This window comes from Drosophila guanche, unplaced genomic scaffold (assembly GCF_900245975.1).
Source record: "Drosophila guanche unplaced genomic scaffold, DGUA_6, whole genome shotgun sequence".
Classification (NCBI taxonomy): domain Eukaryota; kingdom Metazoa; phylum Arthropoda; class Insecta; order Diptera; family Drosophilidae; genus Drosophila; species Drosophila guanche.
In genome coordinates this window covers 8,010,859-8,035,010 of record NW_022995747.1, presented here as the reverse complement: position 1 = coordinate 8,035,010, position 24,152 = coordinate 8,010,859, and the positions used below count along the sequence as shown (strand labels likewise).

At 44.5% G+C, this 24,152-nt stretch overlaps 3 protein-coding genes across 6 annotated transcripts in view; 2 read left to right on the top strand and 1 right to left on the bottom strand.

Annotated features, from left to right (window-relative positions):
- Positions 1-1,770: 1,770 nt before the first annotated feature.
- On the bottom strand, positions 1,771-3,588 carry LOC117583238. Its single transcript, XM_034271460.1, has one exon. The coding sequence runs from the start codon at positions 3,586-3,588 to the stop codon at positions 1,771-1,773; it is 1,818 nt and encodes a 605-aa protein (XP_034127351.1).
- Positions 3,589-4,177: 589 nt separating this feature from the next.
- LOC117583310 (AF4/FMR2 family member lilli-like) overlaps positions 4,178-24,152 on the top strand; it is a 22,870-nt gene continuing 2,895 nt past the window's right edge. The window contains exons 1-12 of one of the 4 annotated variants that reach the window (XM_034271556.1): positions 12,021-12,204; positions 12,501-12,746; positions 15,781-15,932; positions 15,997-16,131; positions 16,199-16,456; positions 16,524-16,863; positions 16,923-17,009; positions 17,082-17,232; positions 17,289-17,598; positions 17,658-17,757; positions 18,411-18,554; positions 18,694-19,240. In XM_034271556.1, coding sequence (XP_034127447.1) covers positions 12,158-12,204; positions 12,501-12,746; positions 15,781-15,932; positions 15,997-16,131; positions 16,199-16,456; positions 16,524-16,863; positions 16,923-17,009; positions 17,082-17,232; positions 17,289-17,598; positions 17,658-17,757; positions 18,411-18,554; positions 18,694-19,105 — 2,382 coding nt within the window. In that variant the 5' untranslated portion in view covers positions 12,021-12,157 and the 3' untranslated portion in view covers positions 19,106-19,240. Of the gene's footprint in view, positions 4,516-9,751; positions 12,747-15,780; positions 15,933-15,996; positions 16,132-16,198; positions 16,457-16,523; positions 16,864-16,922; positions 17,010-17,081; positions 17,233-17,288; positions 17,599-17,657; positions 17,758-18,410; positions 18,555-18,693; positions 19,241-24,152 lie in introns of those variants that run through there. The other 3 variants (XM_034271553.1, XM_034271554.1, XM_034271555.1) reach the window with 3 other exon arrangements.
- The window catches only part of LOC117583312 (sterile alpha motif domain-containing protein 5), a 156,815-nt gene continuing 152,333 nt past the window's right edge, over positions 19,671-24,152 (top strand). Inside the window, exon 1 of the mRNA XM_034271561.1 lies at positions 19,671-20,424. The gene's annotated coding sequence lies outside the window, so the exon portion shown is untranslated. The remainder of the gene's footprint in view (positions 20,425-24,152) is intronic.

Here is a 24,152-nt window from a genome sequence, read left to right as displayed (position 1 = left end):
TGCGATGCTTTGCATAATCAGATTTGCTGATTTAATTTTTCACGAAATTTTCTTAATTTTTCTGCTGTGTGGTTTTGAGGCTACCAAAATGATTGAGTGCCAATGACAGCAGAATGGATTGCACATATGTGATTATCCTATCAGTGTCGAGCATGGCAGAATGTGTATTATACTCGTACTCGGATAAACTGATTTACAAGGCTAGCTCTGAGAAGCTGAAGATGTGGGCTGCTGCCACCACTCGTATCTTCAGTTCAATCAGCATAATGAAAATGCTGTGCATCAATTAAGAGTCCACCCAAACCCCTGTGGGCAAATTACCGCCGCTAATTAACGTTTCATAAACTGTTTCACTGTGTATCAGGCACATTACGTACATGTCGTGTGTCAGTCAGTCAGTCAGTCGGTCGGTCGGTCTGACAGTCCATCAGCGCAAAAGGGAAATTAATGAAATTAGCAATGGTTGAGCCCAAGCGAGCGACTTGTAAACGCGAGCCAACAAACGCTAAATGCAAAACAATCATACCGAGCATATAGCAATAAATGAACAGAAAAAAAACAAAAAAAAATAATAATTACGCAAAATGGTCATAATTACAGCAACACAGATACAGACAACAATTGCCACAAATTGTGACAATTTGCCGCCTGATTAATGAGCGGCTGTGGCCATCCACCAGACAGACACACCACACACAGATGTGAGATTATTTGCGGTAATATTTTATGGCCATCAATTCGAAAATGATATTCGCGGAGCAACAAAATCCAACCATCAAAACAGTTGCCCAGCACAAAATGATCTCTTAGAACTGCAAAGATATGTTCAGATTAATGAATCAGCTCCCAGAGTGTATTTGTTTATTGATTCAGTGGAATTAGTGATCGACAGCAGCTGCAGCATTGATCCAGATTTCACTCGAAAGGCCATCAAACAGCGCCTCAGCATGTGTTTTAGACGAGTCTCGATTGAAGGCACAATTTCCACGAAATTATAAAATTATCGAAGAGCAAATATGTTTCATGGTTAAGCTAAGTGAATACTGAGCTATCCGAAACAGACAGCTGTCAATTGCCACGCAAAGGTTCCTGCAGATTGTGGTGTCAACTCCTCGCTGCAAGCAAAGGACATTCAGTTTATAGTTTACTCCACGAGCTAAAGCTACAAGGCAAAATAAATCAAGTGCTGATACAGCTCCTAGCACAAGCAGGATTGTTCAACAAACTCATCGCAAGGAGCCACAAGGACACACCAATTCAGATTTTACTGCTAATGCAGCACCATCAAGACAAAAACTGCTACATGCAAGACTGGAATCCCGACGGTATTCCCATACTACGTACCATCGAGCTTATTCAAATGGAGGTAAGGAAGAACTACAACCATCTGGCATTGGCAGTCATCTGCCTACAGGACACATGATTCTGCTCCTGAATGCTCTGGCCATATGCAACAGAGGACTTCCTCAACCACATCTTCAGCCAAGCCGAGGAGCATAAATTTCTGCTTTTGCTCGTTTTGGGACATGATCAAAGTTAAGAAGTTTCCATCCATCGTCTATGTCCATTTCCCAGTCCTCACTTTAAGCGGATTGAGAGTACTTTTAGGTTTCCAGAAAGTGTAAATAAATAAGATAGTTTTTATTAAAAATGTGCAATATGGTAATACAAAAGAGATTCAAATGGATACATTAGGGAGATTAAATGAGTAGTTTGTTATATTTTTTTGTAATATTTAGTTTGATAAAGTTTATAATTTTCAGCTGACAATTAGACAGCAGCCAACTCCTGATCACCTGGAGGTGCAGGGACTCTTTTCTCAACCTTTCTCTTTGCATTTCCCACATGGAGTTCCAGCAGAAAGACCAAAGTGGCCAGTCCGTAGCCGAAGCCAAGGACCCAGCCTAGCCATTTGAAGTGCTGGAGGGACAAAGGCTCAAATGCTGGCTTTAGAAGCGGTTTAATGGTGACATTGAGATATGAACGGATGGTTCTTGGGGAAATTCGTAGCCAATGGTCGGGGATTCCTGACTCGGCGAATGTCCTTAAGAACCTGTTCACTGGCCACCTATATACGGATTCTTTCTTCATGATGTACACTCGAGGCAAATTCTGAAATAGTGTCAAGTTCTTTGACGAGCATAAAGTTTTCCGTCCAATTGTTTTCTGAAAGTTTTCTAATATTATCCAGTGTGGCTCCATAACTGTAAAGGCGAGACTATCGTTCCCCGAGATGATCAATTGACCCCGTTTTACAGTGTCCAAATACATCAGATTTGGCAAATGTAGCCTGTAAAACTCTCCATTCCCATCATTCTCGATAAAGGATCGGAGGCCTGCATCTGCAATCACGGTGAGGTCACTTTCCTGAAGTTGCTCAAAGTTCTCCACTTGCGGTTCCAGGGGATGCTTCGTCAGCAAGGAATTCAACTTGCAGTTGAAGAAGCTGCTAAAGATCATCCCGAATATGCTCATGGCCAGGAAGAGCTGACGCAGCGAAACGCTCGCCCTGGGACCAACGGGAAATGGCAGCCCTAGAATGGCCCGAAAAGCGCGAGTGTTTATGAAAGGATTCAGGCTGGTTAGGCGATAGGAGTGACCAGAGATGCGATATGATATAACCATAATAAGTGACTCCACCACCGCGAATGTGACATAGACGGATAAAATGTAAAAGAACCAGGTCTGCAGGTCCAGCTTATGGAACACATTGGCAATGCTTTTGGATCTGCTGCAGGGCACCACAACGATCAAAGAGGTTGCTCCGAAAGTATTCGCACTTTCAATTTGTTCGGCAGTTTCGTTCGTTGAAAGTAGGCGCGGATTCAACTGAATATCGAAGTACGGATCAGTAGCGTCAGAATCCTTTTTCTCAGCCACCACCAGAGTCAAATTGTATATCCCTGCAAACTCAACTATCTGCTTGTCCTCGATCCCGGTAATAGGCAAGCTGCCATTCCGATAATTAAGGCTTAGAGGCCAGTTGGGCAACACAAATGCCTTTTTTCCTTGGAAGTTGAGTCTCTTGTTATTGAACATTCTTTTCCCAAAGCTCGACGTACTCTCAATCCGCTCAAAGTGAGGACTGGGAAATGGACATAGACGATGGATGGAAACTTCTTCACTTTGATCATGTCCCAAAACGAGCAAATGCAGAAATTTATGTTCCTCGGCTTGGCTGGAGATCTGGTTGAGGAAGTCCTCTGTTGGTTTTCGCTGCATCCACAAAATAATTTGCGAATGCCGCATATGGTCGAGGTATTTGGCCAGAGCATTCAGGAGCAGAATCATGTGCGATGTGTCCTGTAGGCAGACCACAGCCAATGCCCTGTGGTTAAAGTTGTTCCTTATTTCCATACTGTTAAGCTCGTTGCTACGTAGAATGGGAATGTCGTCGGGATTCCATTCTTGGACAGGGCAGTTCTTGTCTTGATGGTGTTGCAACATCAATAAAGTACGAATGGTAAGTTCCTTATGGGTACTTTGGATAATTTTGTTAAGTAATCTCAGCTGTGGATGCTGCTCTCTTTTCTGAGTCAATGCCTGACTCAAAAGCAGCATTAAAACTAGTTTTACTTTTCCTAACATGGCAGTTAGGTGCAGTTCGGTACCAGCAGCGTTTGGATTAAAAACGATACTGAATTTAGTATCAGAAAATGGTTCTCTAATTGCTGTTGAAAAAAGGGAAAAGGTTCTAGCGTGTCTCGTTTGGATTTAATCAGATGACAGCTGTCTTTTAGCGGTCTGATATGATGGACATTGATGCACTTATGTTAATCCACAAAATATAATTAAAGAAAGGGAAAACTATATTATAAAGTAGTGAATTTTATCAGGCATTTCCTATAGGATGTACAAACATGTGTACTCGGACGCTTGTGAAATCAATCGCTTTGCCTCTTGATTATTATTTGTATAATCTTCTAAGCTTCATCTCTTCCCTGTTTCCCTAGCAGAATTCATGTTCATCTTCTGCTGCTGATCGGTGCCACATTTATGGGTCACTTGCTGTATTTATTTGTGCAACAATTGAGATTTCATTCGGCAAAACGTTTCCATTTGGTCGCTGATCGACATCGAGTGGAAAGCAGCAGCAGCACCAGCAGCAGAGCGACAAATTTTCTCAGACAGCAGCAACCCAGAGGCGGGCAGCAGCGGCATTCTGCCGTCGCAGTCGTGAACCGTGTGTTGTGCCGTTTGGAACGAGGAGCGTTGTGCGCTTTAATGAAAAGTGAATTTCCCCATCGCATGCGATGCGCCGGGTGTCTAAGCATGTGCCGTCGCCTGTCAGCGACTAACAAGTGTTACCCCTTACCCCTTACCCCCTGCCCACAGCCAGCCTCACCCTCCGAGGCGTGGGCGAAGCGGAAATGAGAAATTTACGAAAACAATTATTAATTATTACGTTTTGTCAAATTCAAGTAGAAATAGTTGAAAGTATGTTCTAAAGTGTTTGTGTTTCGTGTAAATAATCCCTCAAAAATATATAACAAGATATATTCTCACATGATCAGTGTAAGTGCAGCATTATCCGTAGCTTATTGTCAGTGCAGGGAAAAGATTTCCGACCTTTAAATGTGTATATATAATTGACAAGCATCAGTCAAGATTTGTACAATGAAATTGAACAATTTTTCCAGAAAAAGATAATAGTTTCTTGGTCGTTGAATAGTTGATTACATTTATAACGTGAATAGTTAGGCTTTTCGATCCACAAAAGGCATTTAAGAGGCTTTTCCAGCGCTATATTCCACCTGCTATAAGCACCCCCAAGTCAAAGTTTCCACTTCACATACCATTATGACTCGCGTCTGCACACGCTCAATTAATTCGCTCAACACCTCACACGGGGCATGTCGCAATATTTTTTCCACACTCACCGACGCCTGTCGCATGCTTTAATAGTTCCACTAATTTCCAAATTTATAACCGCCCCTCTATGTGTCTTGCAAATCTGTTTTATGTATAGTCCAACATTTTTATCACCTTCGATATGGGAAATGGCAGCGGATCCAACCAAAAACTGTTTGGAAAATCATAATCATCGGTGGATGGGCAGTTCAAGAAGCTATAGCCAGGGTCGGAGAGCATATTATGGATTCAAACAAAGACCAGTTGAATCTCTTCGTTTGCTCTCGTACAGGTCTGCTATGGCTCTGTTCTGGCATCAGTCAATGTCAGTTGGCCCAGTGCCAGGTCGACCTGGTGTGGGTGTAGACAAACAAACAAACGAAAAAACGAGCGGAGCACAAGCGGAAAAGCGGAAAAGCCGAACAGAGCAAATGAAAAGGGAAAGTGTCCAACTGTTTCGGCCACAATGGGACACAGCCAGGGGCCAGCGATGGTACCCAAGAATCTTCCTCTAATATTTTCAAGTAGTTTTCAGCCTCCACGCGTCAAGTATCAAGTGTTCTTATAGCTAGATATACAACGGGACATTTGTATACAGTGCGTTTTATAACTATAATCCATAGGGAAACAGAATCATGCTTGCCTGAGGCCCAAAGTCAAATATTCAACTGCCTTATAGCTCTGCCACGCACTGTACACTCTTTTATCTATAAGACCCATACATTTTGGCCACATATATCCGCTCAATTGCAAACATATGTTACAAAAAAAGACACAAACGACGATAAAGCATGCCAAATATTCGTGGCATATTTTGTTTGTGGCATTTCTGGCGTATTATTTTAATTTCTATTAATTTTTTGCCACCCCCAATTCGTTGCCACTCGCCAAAAGGAATACAAAAAGAAACAAAAACAAAGGGAAATTATAAACACATTTTTTATAAGAATTTTTTAAATGGCTTTTATTGAATATGTTTTTTTGAGCCTATAGGTCTCGGCGTTCGGGCCCGATGGCATTGGCCCAAGTGCAAAATTTATGATTTCATTTATCATTCCAATTTCTTTCTCCCTCGTTTTCGTTTCTGTTTTGTTTCACATGGAAAATATATAGTTTTGGAGTATATCGGGACGGACTTGTGCAAGAATTGGCATAATATAACATGTAAATAGCCCAATGATATAATGACGCTGCCATCTGGTTGAAGGTTGGTTAAAATCTGTAAACTTGAACCACATTTGGGGAAGTGGGTCAGTGGTTTTCTCCTTAGCAAAGAATTAACTGAAATTTCCTTTCACAAATTGATCTTGATCTTCGTAAGAGAGATGTCGATTCCATATTCTATTTCATTCGACTGCATCATTTCCGTTTTCCAATTTCGTGCCAAGAACGTCATGCACTTGGCCAGACCGTGGCAGACACCCCCTAATACCAATACAGGCCCATCATTTACTCCTCCCTGTTCTGTATATTTTTTTTGTTGATCTTTTGACGGCGTCCGTATGGGTTTGTATCTGTTTTTAAAATAAATTCAATTCATTGGAAGGCAAAATGTGTGCAAAATGCGTCGCTAAATTTGCGTAAATCCATAAAATCACGAGCTGTTCCACGGATTAGCAATTTCTGTTTAACTATTTGGAGAGATTGCTTAATGCAAATGAATTGAATACACATTCATTTATCAGTCGATCAGATTGTACATCAAGCAATGTATCTGTTTTTGATTGTACTTGTGTGTATTTTAGACTATAACAAATATAAATAAAATATATTCATTTTAATGCTACATTTTGCATTCATTTAAATGGCAGTTTATTTGATTTGTAATTGAATTTTTGCATTTATTTCTCAATAAATCATTTCCATATATATCCATATTCTATTTAGCTATGAATCTAGTTTATGTTAGTTCTATTGAAATAATGATAAACCTATCAATCGATATATCTTTAAAGATCTATAGGTCTAGGGAGCATCTACCTATCTTACATCTATTCATAAATATTCCTATAGATGTATGTATACGTACATACGTGTCTAACTATATTCCGGCGCCTGCTTTTGCCTCATTTAAGGCGACGTCAATGATCCGAGAGCCCTACGAAGAGCAACGCTTTTAGATATATTTTTAGCCATTTTCATTTGGAGAATCGGCGATTCTTGTTTTCCTATTTATTTTATTGCTGCCTATAATTGGCTGGTTTATGTGCAGAACCACACAGCTTGCGAGAAAGAGACATGGAGCAGCACATCCTGAACTTGAAATAGAACCATGGCAGGAGTACATGGAGGGACGAGGGGGAATGGTTTGGAGGCCCGAACTGCACTGCACTCGGATTATGATGTTGCGCTCGAGGGACCGTGATTAGTTTATTTTTGGCACGTTCCCTGCAATTTGAACTTTGCTGTGAATGGAAAGTCTAATGACTGAGGAATGGCGCTGACTCAAAGCCAATCTGNTTTTATTGCTGCCTATAATTGGCTGGTTTATGTGCAGAACCACACAGCTTGCGAGAAAGAGACATGGAGCAGCACATCCTGAACTTGAAATAGAACCATGGCAGGAGTACATGGAGGGACGAGGGGGAATGGTTTGGAGGCCCGAACTGCACTGCACTCGGATTATGATGTTGCGCTCGAGGGACCGTGATTAGTTTATTTTTGGCACGTTCCCTGCAATTTGAACTTTGCTGTGAATGGAAAGATAGATATTAGATATTATTTTTAGATATATTTTTAGCCATTTTCATTTGGAGAATCGGCGATTCTTGTTTTCCTATTTATTTTATTGCTGCCTATAATTGGCTGGTTTATGTGCAGAACCACACAGCTTGCGAGAAAGAGACATGGAGCAGCACATCCTGAACTTGAAATAGAACCATGGCAGGAGTACATGGAGGGACGAGGGGGAATGGTTTGGAGGCCCGAACTGCACTGCACTCGGATTATGATGTTGCGCTCGAGGGACCGTGATTAGTTTATTTTTGGCACGTTCCCTGCAATTTGAACTTTGCTGTGAATGGAAAGTCTAATGACTGAGGAATGGCGCTGACTCAAAGCCAATCTGTGTCCGGGGGTACACTGTAAGAAATAATGAATGGAAACATATGCTTTATTCGAGTTTTCTTTGGCATACTTTAATGAGATTGGTAAAATAAAGTTTTTGACTCATTTGCTTTAATATTGTTGATCATAGAAGTATTAATATAGTTNCTGCACTGCACTCGGATTATGATGTTGCGCTCGAGGGACCGTGATTAGTTTATTTTTGGCACGTTCCCTGCAATTTGAACTTTGCTGTGAATGGAAAGATAGATATTAGATATTATTTTTAGATATATTTTTAGCCATTTTCATTTGGAGAATCGGCGATTCTTGTTTTCCTATTTATTTTATTGCTGCCTATAATTGGCTGGTTTATGTGCAGAACCACACAGCTTGCGAGAAAGAGACATGGAGCAGCACATCCTGAACTTGAAATAGAACCATGGCAGGAGTACATGGAGGGACGAGGGGGAATGGTTTGGAGGCCCGAACTGCACTGCACTCGGATTATGATGTTGCGCTCGAGGGACCGTGATTAGTTTATTTTTGGCACGTTCCCTGCAATTTGAACTTTGCTGTGAATGGAAAGTCTAATGACTGAGGAATGGCGCTGACTCAAAGCCAATCTGTGTCCGGGGGTACACTGTAAGAAATAATGAATGGAAACATATGCTTTATTCGAGTTTTCTTTGGCATACTTTTAGGAGTTTGGTAAAATAAACTTTTTGGCACATTTGCTTTAAAATTGTTGATTTTAGAAGTATTAATATAATTTCTTAACCTTTAGGAATGCCTTTTGGCTAAGGTAAATATCGAATTATTTGAATTAATTCAGAGCTAACACTAAGCTAACATTTATCAATTAAACCGATGCATATTAGTCAGTTTTGTTTGGAGCACAATCAGCTGTCAATCGACAGGCCCCAAACACCCAATTGTTCCGAGTAGAATAGCATTGTTGCTGCTCATGGTGTGACACATAATGACGCATAGACGGACAATGGTTGTACTAGTCGTAGCAACAAAAGCAGCGGCTTTCTCTACTCATCAATTAATATTCATAAGGCAATTATACGGCTTACCATAAGATATGTAAATTTCTAGGCATGAGTGCGGGCATGAGTGTGTTTATGATACTTAAAACATTAATTAAAGACGAGGCTTGCAGGTCGAAGCTTTAGATACTCTCATGAGGCAATGGAGCAATGAAGCATGAAGCAATCTGATCTTGCTCAAATATGTCAATGTCAATAACAATTGAAAGGGAATTTGTAAACAAATGAATGTTAAAGCTAAGATTTTACTCATATTTATCCCTTTTTTACTTGGAAATAGTTGTGGAACATGATGCGAAGATTTTTAAGAGTAATTCTTGATCGTTGTATTGATCATTGCCAGACTTTATCCAATCGAAAATCGTTTCTTCCATGTATTACATGCTACTGCTTGAATTATTCATACCCTCTGCAAGGGCATAATAATGAATTACATGTATGCCATGTGTCTTTTTTGTCAAGTGTACTGACACACACACAGAGACTTGCACTTACACCACACACTCGCACACTTGCATGTTGTGTGCTCATATTTGTCCAGCATTTGTCATCATCATTGTCATCATCATTATCATCATCGTCATCGGCGTTCATGTGTGTGCATGGAGTGGAGCATCGACATGGGACTGGCTCACAGTTGCCATTCAGCCGCCAGCAAAGTCGAAGCAGCCCCAATCCGCCGAATGTGTCCGCGTGCGCTGAGCGTGTGTATAACATTAATTACTGTCAATTAAAGATATTCCGAGTATGTACTAAGTGAACGAACGGCAAACTAATGCATGTAAATTTCTCACCAACAGGTTGAAGGCATTTAAACAACAATAACAATAATTATTTGACACGAAATAACGATTTGTATGTGAACGAAAAACGAAACGCCAAGAACTAAAAACTAAACACAATTAATGGGATAAGCAATTTAAACGAAAATTAAACTAATTAATGAAAGCAACCACAGCTGCCGCTGCAGAAAGGGAAGAATCAGCCGCAGAGAGTGCAGAATAGGAAGGAGAAAGAACATCGAGAGAGTATAAATAAACAAAAGCAACAATCGACAATGTTTAATCTGCTGCGACGCTCGCGTCAGAGAAAGCTGCACAAGAGCAAAAACAACGACACAAGCGACGAAGAGGATAAAAGTAATAAAGAGAGCAGCCCTTGCCCGAGCGGCTCTCTTCGGCAAAGAGAGAGCGAAATGCAGGCGAAAGAAGAGCACAGCGCAAGAGCACAGCTGCCAGCACACAGACGGGCGGTGATCGAGGAGCTGGAGGACTTTGCCGATGACAGCGACGAAGAGCAAAAAAGACGTTCGTCGCCGCCATGTGTAAAATTAGCAAAAACAGCTGCTAATGGCCGCCACTCCGAAGAAACAGCGGCGGCACTCTCTCCGCTCCGCTCTAACAAACGGTATATAAATAACACTGGGCAGAGGGTGGTGGCAGGGGCTGTGTCGTCTGCCGTTCTTGCTGCTGCTGCTGCTGCTTCTGCTCTTGATGATGATCCAAATGCTGCGGCGGACAGTCCAAACGAAACAGCCAGCGCGAACGCGAATGCGAATGCGAATGCTAACGGTAACGGTGAGGAGAGCGCCAGCCAACACATTGAAAAGGTGGCCAATCAGCTAATTGGCAATTGCCATAGCCCCAATATTGGGCCACTGATCGATGGCCGGCCAAACGACACAGTCACAGTAGTCGCCCGTCGAGAGCGTGCCGCCGCAACGAACGAAGCAGCAACACCACGAAAATCATCGTCGCGCCTTTCCCTGAAAAGCTTTGCTGCCCTGCCACTGGCCCTGAGTGGCAGCAACAGTAACACAACTAACGGCACAATCCAGGACCTTGACTGTGAGACAGCGTCAGTCCCAGCGAGTGTGACAAAGAAACGAAAAACTCTGCAAAAGAGTCGCGATTTTCTCAGTGAAATTTTCATGGCGCGTGGACGTAATCATCAGCGCCAGCAGCAGCAGCAGCAGCAGCAGCAGCACCACCACCAGAAGAAGCAGCAGCAGCAGCAACAGCAAGTGCAACAGGGCAGTGGCAAGTGCCACACTGCAGAAGAGAAGAGCAACAAAAGTAACGATAACGATAACAGTAGCAACCACGTAATCGATCAGGCAGCACTGGCACGCCGCCTCACACACCTTGAAACGAACTCCGACCCCGCCACTGCCACCGCCGCAGCATCCACAAATAGTTATCAAATGACTATGTCTAATAATAGACCAGAGAAGCACGGCCAGAGAGCCGAGGAGCATCAGCAGCCAGAGAGCGAACTCAAGCGAGAGCGTCGCAGTAATTCAGCTGGAGCAGCGCCACATCAACGCCCAGAGAGACGAGAGCGCCACCGGCCATCAGAGAGTGTAGAGAATCATGGCCGAGCAATGGCGCGATCATGCAGTGCCGAGCCGCGAGATGTCAGCCCCAGCAGAGACTTTATTCAAGCGGCAAACGTCGTCGAGTGGCGGCGAACGGTGGCCCGGCACGCGGAAGCAGCAGAACAACGCGAACAACAGCAGCCAGGCAATGCAACATTGCAACAAGCAGAGCAACAGCAACAGCAACAGCAACAACAAACAAGTGACATAATCATGGGCCAAACCAGTGCCAAGCCCAACGAAACAGCAACGGCAACGGCATCGGCGCACAGCTCGCGAGCCAGCACGCCGCGTGAGTTCCGTGAATCGGTGGTGAGTCCGCCACAGGCACCGCCGCGCCATCACAAGTCACAGGATGCAGGAGTGCCACAAATAACGGTGGAGGATTGCAGCTTTGAGAGCTTCAGCAGCAATGAAGAGCATGAGGAGCACGAGGAGCACCTGGAGCGAGAGAAGGAACCGCAGGAATGGCACAAACCGGAACCGGAAGTGTACCATGATTTCGATAGCGGCCTAAACATCGAAGAACTCAACGAAGCCAACATTGAGACGCTCGAGGATGAGGTCTTTGCCACGGACATACCCTCAACCATCTATCAGAATGCGAATGGCAGGCCATGGACACGCCTCAGTCATGTCAAGCTGGAGAATGTTCAGGAGGAAGCTGAGGAAGATGACGAGGAGCAGGAGGAAGATGAGGATGAAGTGGATGAGGCTGTGGATCTGGAGTATCAACACCACAATCCGGCCACGCCCAGCGGCAACTCCAGGCAGTCGGCCAGCAGCGAACGCAGCGCCCTGAAAAGTGACTCCAACCTGAGCAGCAGCTATGCGGATTCCGGCATTGGGGTGCACGACGAGGAGCAACAGCAGAAGGTGTCACAGCAGCAGCACCATCAGCAGGCACCACAACCGCCGCCCCGCAGCTCATCGGCGACATCGGCGACCCAATCGCTGCTGCAGCAGCGTCGCGACGGTCGCTCGCCCTTCACCCGCGACGGCTACTCCACGGACTGCGAGGAGACGCTGCTGCAGTGCGACGAACTCGACGACGAGCGCGATCTCAGCGAGCGGCTGGTATGCATCGAGAGCATTAGCCTGCCGGATGTGGTGGTTGAGTCAACGACCGCCAGCACCACAACAGCCACAGCCTCGACCACAAATGGCAGCAGCAACAGCAACCCCAGCGCAGAGGCACAGATCAATATCAATATTGCCCATGGTGCGGGGGGCAATAGTCTGGGCAACGTGCACTTTATACCCATCCATGTCGAAGGGCGCAGTCGCAGCAACAGTCCCAACAAGCAGCGCAGCCGCGACGATAGCTGCCTGGGCGAGAGCCTGGAGATCACCGAGGATGGCAGTGTCCTGAACAAGCCGGTACGGCAGGAGCACTCCTTTGAGACACACGAGCTCAGGTAAGCAGAAAGTTAATCTTCAATGCATCTTTCATGAAAAGAGCATCCTCGTGCCTGATGCATGCTCTTCGTGCAGCAGCTGTGTGGCAGCAACTGCGACGTACTTAATCAAAGCGATGCCAACAATTTCCCCGAAAAACATTTACATGTTGTCGCCAATTTATCTTGATCTTCATCATGTCATGGAGAGCTTTCATGTGTAATTTTTGTCGCCGCAAATTGATCTCCTCTTTGAGAGAATAGACAGAATTTTGGGGGTAAAAGGGGATTATTTACATTGTGATTTAATGCTATAAACTTAATCTTCATGCCAGCATTCGGCATTCTTTGGTGTGTGATATTTGGCGCCCTGAATTTCCGAAATTTTCCGGCATTGCTTGCACAAAAACATTTGCAATATTCTATACAATTTATTTCTGATATAATTATGCATATACTAGATGTACGTGTATTTTGGCATCTGTGAATGAAACGTACAATCTTTATGGAGCATTTCTGAATTTTGATATTTCCTCTCTCTCCCTAGCGGAATTTCATACATTTTTCTTTATCGTTCTCTTTGTCTTCTTCTCTTTTAATTGTCTCTCAAAGTCCATCTCTCATTTCGGTTCATGGGTTTCTCTAATTTAGATTCTGCTCAATTTTCCAGCCAGGGCGCCATTTCCATTTTTAAATAGAACAAAACATATACAAAATATTTTATATTTTTCGGAATCATTTTGGCTGGCATCTGCCCTTCAAAATGCTCTTTTGAGCAAAAGAGTTAAGTGAGAGAGATGGAAATACAAGCGCTTTGAAGTGATGGATGTTTTCAATTTGTACAAAAAGAAATACTTGATGTATAATGCCGACACATAGAAATTTCTTAGGAAAACCCACTTGTTCTTTGTTACGTATACGCAATGAGAAAACAATCGTTTTGTGGCACTTTCCGATGCCATTGTTTGGCCTTCTCAGGGCATTCGAATATGACAGATTGTGACAGCCGTGCGGCAAGTGTCTCACAGCGGAATGCCGCAAAATGGTTTGCACAATTTATATTCATGTATAAATTGCTCAGTTTCAATATTTTCATATTTTGATTTTTGGTCAAAATTGGTGGGCAAAAATAAATTCACTTCGTCATTTGCTCTGTGTCTTTTTTTTTTTTGGCAACATGTTGGCCATTTCCCACGCTTTTTGTTTACCCTTTTGCGGGTAGGGTATGAATGATGCATTATGAACAGAAAATGCTAGAATAGGTTAATAAATTCATAGGTCAGATACATTTCAGAGATTGGTACACAAACCTAGAAAATCGATCAAATATCCTATCAAATATTTGGCTTCACAAGAGCGTATCTAAATCTTCGTTTTTCTTTGCTCTTCACTCATATTTTGCTCATGTGAATAGAACACGATCTGCCTGCTCTAGTTTTCTAATTTTTCAGCCGCTTATTTTCGGCTTGTTGCAAAAAAAAAAAAACAACCGAAAAAAACCTGTGTGCACGATGTAGATTTTGAAACGTTCATAATTTAGAGCAAATCTTGTGCGTGGTGGTGGGGTGGCGTGGGACCGGAGGACCTGCACTTGTGGAATTTTATTTAGGTTGTTCTTGATTTTGTTGGATAATGGATGCTGCCGGTTCCGTGAGAACCTGTGTGTGTGTGTGTGTGTGTGTGTTCATATATCTGTTAGCATTGAAAGATTGTTTATAAAGGCAGTGGCGGAACATGCGGCGTATGCGTAATTTCCTCCAACTAAGTTATGGCTATACTTTCCTGCTGCTCATCATCAAGCACTCCCCCCTTGGGCTTGTTTATTCAATTCAATTTGATGAGCACAAAAGCAACAAAAGCATCCAAACATCCAACTATTTGCTGAGGAAAGTTCACAGAGGCAAGAGGCAGGAGCCAGAACCAGAACCAGAACTAGAGGCAGATGCAGATGCAGCGATGCTCTTGCCAAAAATAATTGAAATAACTTTCAATCTAAGTGCACGCGATGCATCTGTCTTACTCTGTCTATAGTTGCTACTCTCTCTCTCTCTTGCTCGTTCTCTCTCGCTCGTTCCATGTCTTTCTCTAGAGACCAGACAAGACCGCGTGTCACAAAATTTTGATAAATTCACTGCCCATTGTCTATACTAGATGTTTTGTACATTTAAAATATACTTCTTCTATGCCAAACAGTGCGTTTCGAGACCATAAGAACAAACACTTGGAAGTTTAGATAAGTGGAAGAGGATTTCCACGTTTTCTCGTGACGCCCGAACCACTCTTGGTGAATGGTAACCTTTCGCTTATGGGAAATTTGTTCAGCAATTGAACATCCACAAAAGAACAACCTTTCATCATGGAATTTCCTTAGTTCTTTAGCATTCCTACTGTCACGAAACGTACTGCACAAATAGTAAGAGACACAGAGAGAGAGAGTTGGCAGAGTGTACAAGAAAAACAGAGAAAAAAAAACCTATAGTGAGAGTTAAAAATAAAACTTTGCGCATTTTCGCAGCCACAGGAATCGACAAAGATAAATTCAATTAAAACGTATTTCATTCTGCGTTGAAAGCCAAAACAAAACAAAGCAAAGCAGAGCACACAAAGCCACAACAAACTACATATTATATAAAAATCTATAGCTGTATCTTTCAGCCTGCTCTACGTGTATCTGTCTATCGGGTATATATTGTGTAGCAACAAATTATGGTTGAGGAAGACATTCCCCCAGTATTTTTTACACCTCATTTCGGATTTAACGACCGACATTTCCATACGCCAATTGCGTCAAGCAAATGTCTAGCTATAGGTGCAAAACGTGTGGTGTCTCCATTAGAATTATTAATTTTATTATTATTATTTATATTTCGCTACATTGAAATATGCATAAATATTCTATTATTTTGTGCTGTGTCTGCGTTAGAGATCATCACGTTTGTGATTCATTTTGTTTGTGTGCTGGGGGATTATTCACAGACATAATCTGCCTGACAGCTGATCTATTGCTGATATCCGTCCACTATTACTCATCCACGTTCCTTTACTGATCATGCAGAAAAGAGCTGAAACAGCAGAAGGCACGCTTCAACAGCCAGCTGGACGAGGCACACAAAAATGTCCATCAACTGGAAGCCAAAGTCGGGGAAATGCATCTCAAGATAGAGAAATTGGAGCAGGAACTCTCACTCAAACAATGGAATGTGGAAAGTAAGTGAATTGCAATTACAACTTTTTATGGAAAGTGCTAAAAAAAATGCTGTAAATATCAAAGGACTCCAGGGAGAGCTGAGTGCGGCTCATACGGATGATGAATATGTGCGTAAGAAGCTCAAATTTCTGGAGGATGAAAAGGTTCACCTGAGGCACAAATACAGCGAAGATCAAGATGAATATCGGCTCAAATATGGTAAGCAGAAAAGTGCACGCAACGAGATATTCTATTTATTTTGATGATATATTTATTTCCTTTGCAGACGAACTCGAGGCTCAGTACAACGATCTAACCGAGAAGTACAAACAAACGCAGGGACTGGCCAGCAGTTTGCAAACGCAGCTGGCGGGTGCACAGTCCGAGGCTGAGGAGTGGCGCCAGCAGGTGGAGAGCATCCGCGGAGAGTTGGATGAGCAGATACGCATCCTCAAGAATGCGCTGGACAACTCGGAGGCAGAGCGTAAAATATGCGAGGACAAGTGGCAGAAAGAATTCGAAATGCTCAGGACACACAATCGCGGTGGGTCTCAGTCAGAGATTTTAATTCCATTCGCAGACTGAGTCTCATTCTCTTTGTATTCTTTTAGAACGCGAGGAAACCCTGATGACGGACTGCGAATGGCAGCTGCGACAAATGCAGCGTCAGTGCAAGGATAAAATGGACAAATCCAATTACGAACGGAAACAGGCCTCGGCCAAGGCCGAAGAACTGGAGCTGGAACTGCAATCCCGACGCAAGGAGGCCGAACATTTGCGCGTGTGCCAGGCGCAGGTGAACTCCCTGCGTGGCGTTGTGGGCGAACAGGAGCAAACCATTCAAACGCTTATGGATCGCATCGAGAATCTCAAGAGCGATCTGGCCACTGCCAACGAGAGTCTCGAGGCGCAGATCGAAGCTGTGCACAAGATCAAATATCAGTGTGATAAGTGAGTCAAATTGGGAACATTTGTGGGGAATCCATTTAGATGCTGTTGCCTTTTTGCAGTGCCATCTATGACAAGGAGCGTCAAATGATCTACAAAATCGATGAAGTTCGCAATGAAGCTGCCGCCTTCTGGGAAAACAAACTTTAGTAAGGCACAACAATTAATTTAAAACACTAATCCTTCGATGCTTGAACTCTTCCCTTTTTGGTGCTCTACAGCACAGAGATGACAAGACTGACAAATGAATTGGAGTCCGTTTATGTGGACGAGCGGCGGGATGCTTTGGATAAGCTACAGAATGAGCATATCGAGGAGCTGAGAGCGCTGACCAATCGATACACGGCCAATGAGGAAGAACTGCGAGCCGAGGCAAGATCACAACTTTATGTTCCCTGAACTCTGCTCTAAAGACAATTCCCTTATAGATCGATGAGCTGCATGAGAATCTGGAGCTAAAGAAACAGGATTTCCTCACTCTACGCGAACGTTCCGACAATGCCCTGCTGCAGACGCGCATGCATTTGGATCGAGCCGATCGCGAGTACCAGAATGCCATGTGCCGTGAGGAGGATCGTCGCGTGGAGCTCGAGGAGCGACTCAAGAAGGAGTTCGAGGAGGAGAAAACCGAAATGGAGGAGAAGTTCCGCGAGCGTCTGGGCCAGGTCAAGGAAGAGTTTGCCAAGGAGCTGCAGCTGTCCACCCAGGACATGGTGGAGTCCCATCGCAAGGAGTTGGGTAAGTTCTCACAGGACAAACTTTACTCAATGATCGACTAATCGACCATTCCATAACAGACTCACAGAAGGCCAAACTTCAAGCGGAAAGGGACGAGGCACTGCAGGATCTTGTGGACCGACATCGCGCCAAAATCGCCGCTGCCGATGAACGTTTCAAGTGAGTGTGTGGCATGCAACACCCCCTCTGATGCAACATCCTGCCTGACCTTTGGCTTGAACTGAATGCCTTTTTTTTGCCTCTTACTGTCTCATCATTTTTCACATCTCTCCAGCCCCGCCATTTTCATTTACATCTCGACACTCATGTTTCTTGTTTCTTTTTTTTTTATTTTGCTCGGATTCGTGCAGCATGCTGCAGCAGGGTTTAGATGATTTCGATGGCGGCGGTGGTGGACGGAGCGCCGCCTTGTGGGTGCTGGCCAGGGGGGCGTGTCCGTATACGCCCACACTCTATGTGCTATACCTGACAATGTCGCCACTGATCGCCCTCGCATGCTTAGTGTTCAATATTCTGGCTGTGCTCTATATCAAATATCGTCATCTGCTCAAGCGCCACTAAAAAAAGTTCGCTCCGAAATTAACAATTAGAAATTAAGTTTCGTTATGGTGTATGGAATACCCTGTACCCTAGAATACATCGAACACGTATCTCTGAATCTCTTTTTAATTTCTCTTTCTCCTCGCTATATGTAACTTTTTGTGTGTGTTTGTGTGTGTGTGTGTGTGTGTCTCCCAATATACCCGCTGCACACCCTCGAACATTTCGAAACCGCTTCGAAATCCACTTCGAATCCTCTTCGAATCCTGCAGCGATTTAGAGCTTCGGCACCAGCGCAATCTCAAGGACCTGAAGGCGGCATACGATGCCGAGAAGGCGGCGCTGGATAAGCGTGACATCAGCAATGCCAACGAGATCGAGCAGCTGCACCGCAAGTGCCGTTGTCTAACGAATCTGTAAGTACCCCCTATCTCTATCTCTCTCTCTCTCTCTCTCACTCTGTCTTTCCGCTTAGCCGTGTTGTGGCTCCCCCTCTCCCATTCCTTTACAATGGTATCTCTGGTATCTCACATTCCATCTCTATCCCTCCTGTAGATTCGAAGAGATGCGCATGCGCTATGAACGTCGGGATCCCCGTGCCGAGGATCTGCGTGAAATTTCCGAGCTGCGCACGCGCTGTGAGAGCCAGGAGCGGGATCTGTACGTCCTCACCGATCGTTTGCGGGACATGCAGAACCAAATGTCGGAGATGCAGCAAAATGGCAAGGCCGCTGGAAAGTCCATTAAGAAGCCCCCGCCCAAAACATTGCCCACCAGCTGTGACGTCATCTATGAGGAGAACGAAGAGCGGGAATCCCCCGAGCAGGAGAGTGGCAGCCAGGAGGATGACGAAGAGGAGGAGCAGGAGCAGGAGCCCAGCGACACGGAATCAAATCACACAATCGAAGTCAATGGCAAGGATACACACCTCAACGAGGACGACGCCCACCTGATAACGGCAGTCTAAACCGATCCGATCCTATCCGATCGATCTTGTCACTTCCAAATCAACAATTTTTGGCTGTTTTTTTTCAAAAGAGTTCCAACCCGAGGGGTGGCCCATGGGGTCAGTGGGGGACCAAAGTCTTGGCACTAAAACGCAAAAAAAAATTGTAAAATCACTTTTTGAATTGGTTTTTGAAACCGCACCAAAAACAAAACCAGAACGAAATAAATGTAAATAAATATTTTTAACTAAATTTCACAGAAAAGTTTTAACTTTGAAATGTTAACGGATATTTACATAACAGAGGCCCTAACAGGTCCATAACATTTTGGGACTTTTCTCGAGAGAGCGCACAAACGCTCATGGTTGCGCACCACATTCGAGCGGAAGGCGAAAATTTCCCTGACCGTTTAGACTCAGGAGAGTATTTCCCTGACCGTTTAGACACAGGAGAGCATTTCCCCGACAAATTGCCCATTCACAATAATCCAAAATTTCCCATTCACAATAATCCAAAATTTCCCATTCACAATGGGCGCCTTTTATTATTATTTTTATCATTCCTTCCTCCATTCCATCATTCAGTCAATCTTTCAATTTTCTTGCGTGCGGAGCAAAATCCGCGTTGATAAAACTTAACCCAAACACGTACGGCGCGTATTTGTGTACCGTTTGAATCGAATAATTTGCAGAATGTATTGTTGCAAGTTTTTTATTTAATTCTCCACAAGTAACAAAATTCGGTTTAGAGTAAAATTCTAATTTTTTTGAATCGTTTCAACGGTTATTTCGCGAAAACACAGCAAAAGCCGGTAAATGGACACTTAAAACGAAATAATAACTGTATGCAGAAATTGTGATAAGATTTTGTTGATTTTCTGTAAATATCGCGCTGCAACGTGGGTGGCAATCATCTTAATAGATAATAACAAAAAGGAACGCTGCCGGCTGCAATTATGAAAAGGTAGAAGGGGCAACAACAAAAGGGCGGAGCAGCTGGAAGCTGGAAGATTTTGTTGCATTGTTGTTTGCATGTCCCATGTGCCCCCCCCCCCAGAGGTCGTTGGCGCTAAGGTCACGCAGAACCCAGCCCAGTGCAAGTGACAAAAACGAAAAAAAACAACAACCATAAGCAGAGTTCTTAGTTCTTAGTTCTCCCACCCACGCTTAAAACGACAACAGCAAAAACAACGTGTGTGTATGTGTGTGTCGCCGCATGGCTCAGGCAAACGGTTAATCTTCATGTGTGTGTGCGTGCCTGCTGTGTCGGTGTGTGATTTTGTGTGATTTCCCGCTCTCTCTCGCGCAATTTTGTAAGGAACGAAACGAAAATCGAAAATGTAAGTGCCGCTACTTTTATTGCTTTTCTACGTTTAAGATCTCTCCTCTACCTCTGTTTCTTCAGTTCCTCTTTGCCTTACTGTTCGTACTACGTGTGTGCTGCAGCCTCCACCAAGCGCCGCATTTAAAGGATATTCCTAATCCGTTTTATTGATTGCCGCTCGTACAGGGTAGGGCAGGGGTGCAGGGAAAGGCAGAAACAGCGACAGCATCACAGCTGGAGTGCTTCGTCTCTGTCTGTTACGTGTGTATGTGTGTGTTTGTGTTCTTGTTCTGGCAATCTGTGCTGCACCCCTCCCCCGCCACAGACACTCTGATGCTTTTTTTATACCCTTTGCAGAGGATGTTACGTTTTCGAGCAGATGTTTGAAACGCAATGCAACAAAAGTTAATTTTTTAATACATAGAGAATCCCGATTTAAATCAGCAGTAAAGTTTATAGTCAGGTTCATTTTGATTTCTGTCTGTCTGGTTTTTAAATCTTATTCAGATGCCGCTGGAACCTTCGGTCGAACATTTTAAATTCCTTTTAAAAGAGTATTCTCATTCTCGAACTGCCGTTTCAGGCATATTTTTTGTGGTTTTTTTGTTGCCTTTGTTTCCACGGACCGGAGGATTCTCCCTTGGGATTTGCTGACAAATGTTAATTATTTTGGCATTGCTGTCGTTCGATCTTCCTTATTCATTTTGCTTCTCTGCTCGCTTCTCCTGCTGTGGATCTCTCTTTCCCCACTCCTTTCTTAACATCTTCTCATTGCTTAATTCTGCTTCTTATCTTTTTTGCTTAATTCCTGAGCATTTCTGAAAATAACTTTATCGTTGCGAAAAATTAAGAGAAATATGTGCGGCACCTGCCCCCGTGGGCATAACTCAATAATCACATCAAATGTCTCCACCAGTCACCCCTCTCGCCTGTCCTTCATTCGTTTTGCTGTGCAACACCTCCTTAAGAGGTGTGTCCAGCTCCCCCCCCCCCCCCCCTATCTCTCCCTCGCTCTACAACTCACTGCCCCAGCTAATGCCGCACAGCTGCGCGCCATTTAAGTCGCGGACAAGTGTTTTGCCGGCATTCGCGGAATGCGACGACGGAGCAGAGGCCCAGGGCCCAAGCGAGAGGCCCGAACAGAAGCCGCAGCAAAAAGTGGCAGGCAACATTGCCACCAATTATGCGATAAGCAAGTGGAGAGCCACTACAGATGCTTCTCCTCCGGTTTAGCCCCCCGTCCTCCTCCTCTCACGCTCTTAAAGTTTTGCCTGCTTATAGCTTTAACGGCTTGTGACTCTCAAAGATGAAAACTTAGAGCGAAGGAAAGCAAAAGTTTTGCAGGCAGCACCAGGACCCCGTGAATAGAGTAATTTAAATGCCGGATTCTATGTGGCAGCTCTCCCCAAAAAAAAGAATCAAAGAAAATTTCACCCATAATAATATTTAATAATAATAATGAACAAAATTGAGACGGGAAAAACTAACAAAAGGCCGCGTGCTTCGGCACTCAGGGCGCTGCCTTCAAACGAAACGAAAAGCGTGCGACAAGAGGGGGTCTGTCGGGGGGCAGGCCAGAACAAGAGCAGAGGAATGACCTTATATTGCAACTGCAACGCAAACAAAGGTCTGCTAATGGGGAGGGAGAGAGAGAGAGAAGCAGCAGCAGGAGAGAGAGAGAGAGAGAGAGATCAGCGCCGGCAAACCGGTCGATGGATGCCCATTGGAGGTGGCGGCTCTCTTCCTGTGCTCCCACTAGCTATGCCCCCGCCCCAACTTCTGGTCCGTGGCTACTGCGGGGCAATTGGGCCAAAAGCATAAAAATCAGTCAAGAGTCGGCGTTGCAGCACGTCCAGCGCTCAGTGCCCAGTGCCCAGTGCACGAGCATTAAAAGCGACAAACAAACAAACAAACAGAACTTCACCGAACAAACGGGACGGGCCGGGGGACAGACGGCAGAATGGGACTCGGAACTGCGGGCCTGCGGACCTGAAATCTCCTCCTGCTCACAGAATCCTCACTCCTCGTGCTCCTCCTAAAGGCCGAGGCCCTGGCCACAGAAATCGATTTTCTCGCAAAACTTGGCCAGGGCTCAGTGCGAGTCCAGAGCCGCAGGGCACAGGGCCCCCCGCCCTACTTCATGTTCCTTTTCCACCGCGACTGCTGCTGCTGTTGCTGCTGGAGCTGCTCCCACTGCTCCACTTCTTCCACTTCTCTCTTCCTTTTGCTCCTCTTGCTGTAATGGATATGGTGCAGGCGCGCGCGGTTTTTTCGATGATGATACTCTCTTGATAATGATGATTGAAATGATGATGATGATGATGCCACGTTTCGGTTCTGCAGCTAAAAAATCGCAAGTCAAACTGTCGTCGCCGCCGCTGTGTTGTTTAGCTGTCTCTCACTCTCTCTCTCTCTCTCTTTCTCTCTACCTCTTTCACTGTGCGCCTCTTTCCCTTCCATTCTCGCTGTAATTGCAATTGCAATTTTCTCCAACTGCAACTTCCCCCAACCGACTGCTGGTGCTCCTGCTGCTGGCTGCTGGAGGGTTAGTAAATCTGCAAATTGCATTCGCCCAGAAAATTTAGTAGACCCCTGGAACGGAACCCCTGGAACTCGAGAGTTATTTAATTTGTGTTATAAATAAATTTGTTTAAAGCAATAATTGCCTCGAGGGGAAGGTGGAATGGAAGGGCGCGCACTGTAAATGTTTACCGAGATAAGCTTAGAAGAAGGGAACACAAAAAGAGAGAGACAGAGAGAGAGAGAGACAGCTTTGGGGAATTGTTCGAATTCGAGATTACTGTACGATCTTTTTGCTAATTGAAATCCTCTAACACAAAGAGTGCACAGGGATTAGAAGAGTGGGCAGTAGAGGATGAAAGGCCAAACCAATTCACGAGAAGAACAACATAATTTGAGGCCTAGACACGCAACAACAACATCATGGAACAACAACAACAACATTTGTATGACCAAAGCGGCAATTACTGAACTGATGCTGCCCTCAAGCCTTTGCCACCTGCTTGTCTGGGAACTTTCTTTCTCTCTCTCTCTCCCTGTCTCGCTGTCGCTGCTGCGTGTGTTCCCCAGCAGCTAAACTGTCAATAGAAGGGGCACTGTGTATAGGGGGAGAGATACATAGATAGAGGGAGGAGGGGCCTGTGGGAGAGTCGCTGTTTTTCAAGTTGTCTGCAAACGACACCCAACGATGACATCGTCCGTCGCCTTTTGCACTGATTTTTGCCGTGTTCCCTTGTGGGCCCCCCTGGCCCTTGGCCCTTGTGTGCTTTGGCTCATCAGCAAAAAACAACAAATCAACGGTGAAAAGAGCACAGGGAGGGGAAGCATCAATGACAACCAAAACAACAACAACAACGATGAGAGTAGACCTTGGAAGGCTGCTTGCATCCCTATCTAGCTATCAGGAAAGAGAGTGAGGACGACCCGCAGAGACCCTCATTCAAAGAGAGGAGCAACAGAAGCAGCAGCAAAAGGAAGAAACAGAAGCTGAGGGGAAGCAGAGCATAAGGCCATAAAGCAGTGGAAGATGCAGCGACAGAGCTTTTGCATGCTGCATTTTTACGGTCGTTTCTCTCTTCCTGTTGTGCTTGTACTTTGCATTCACTCTCTCTCTCTCTCTACCACCGCTCTTATGCTCTCAGCTTCTTCTCCTTACTTTGTTGTTGTTGTTTTTGGCATTGCTTTAATTATTGTTCCGTTTCGTCTGCCATTTGCTGCTGCACT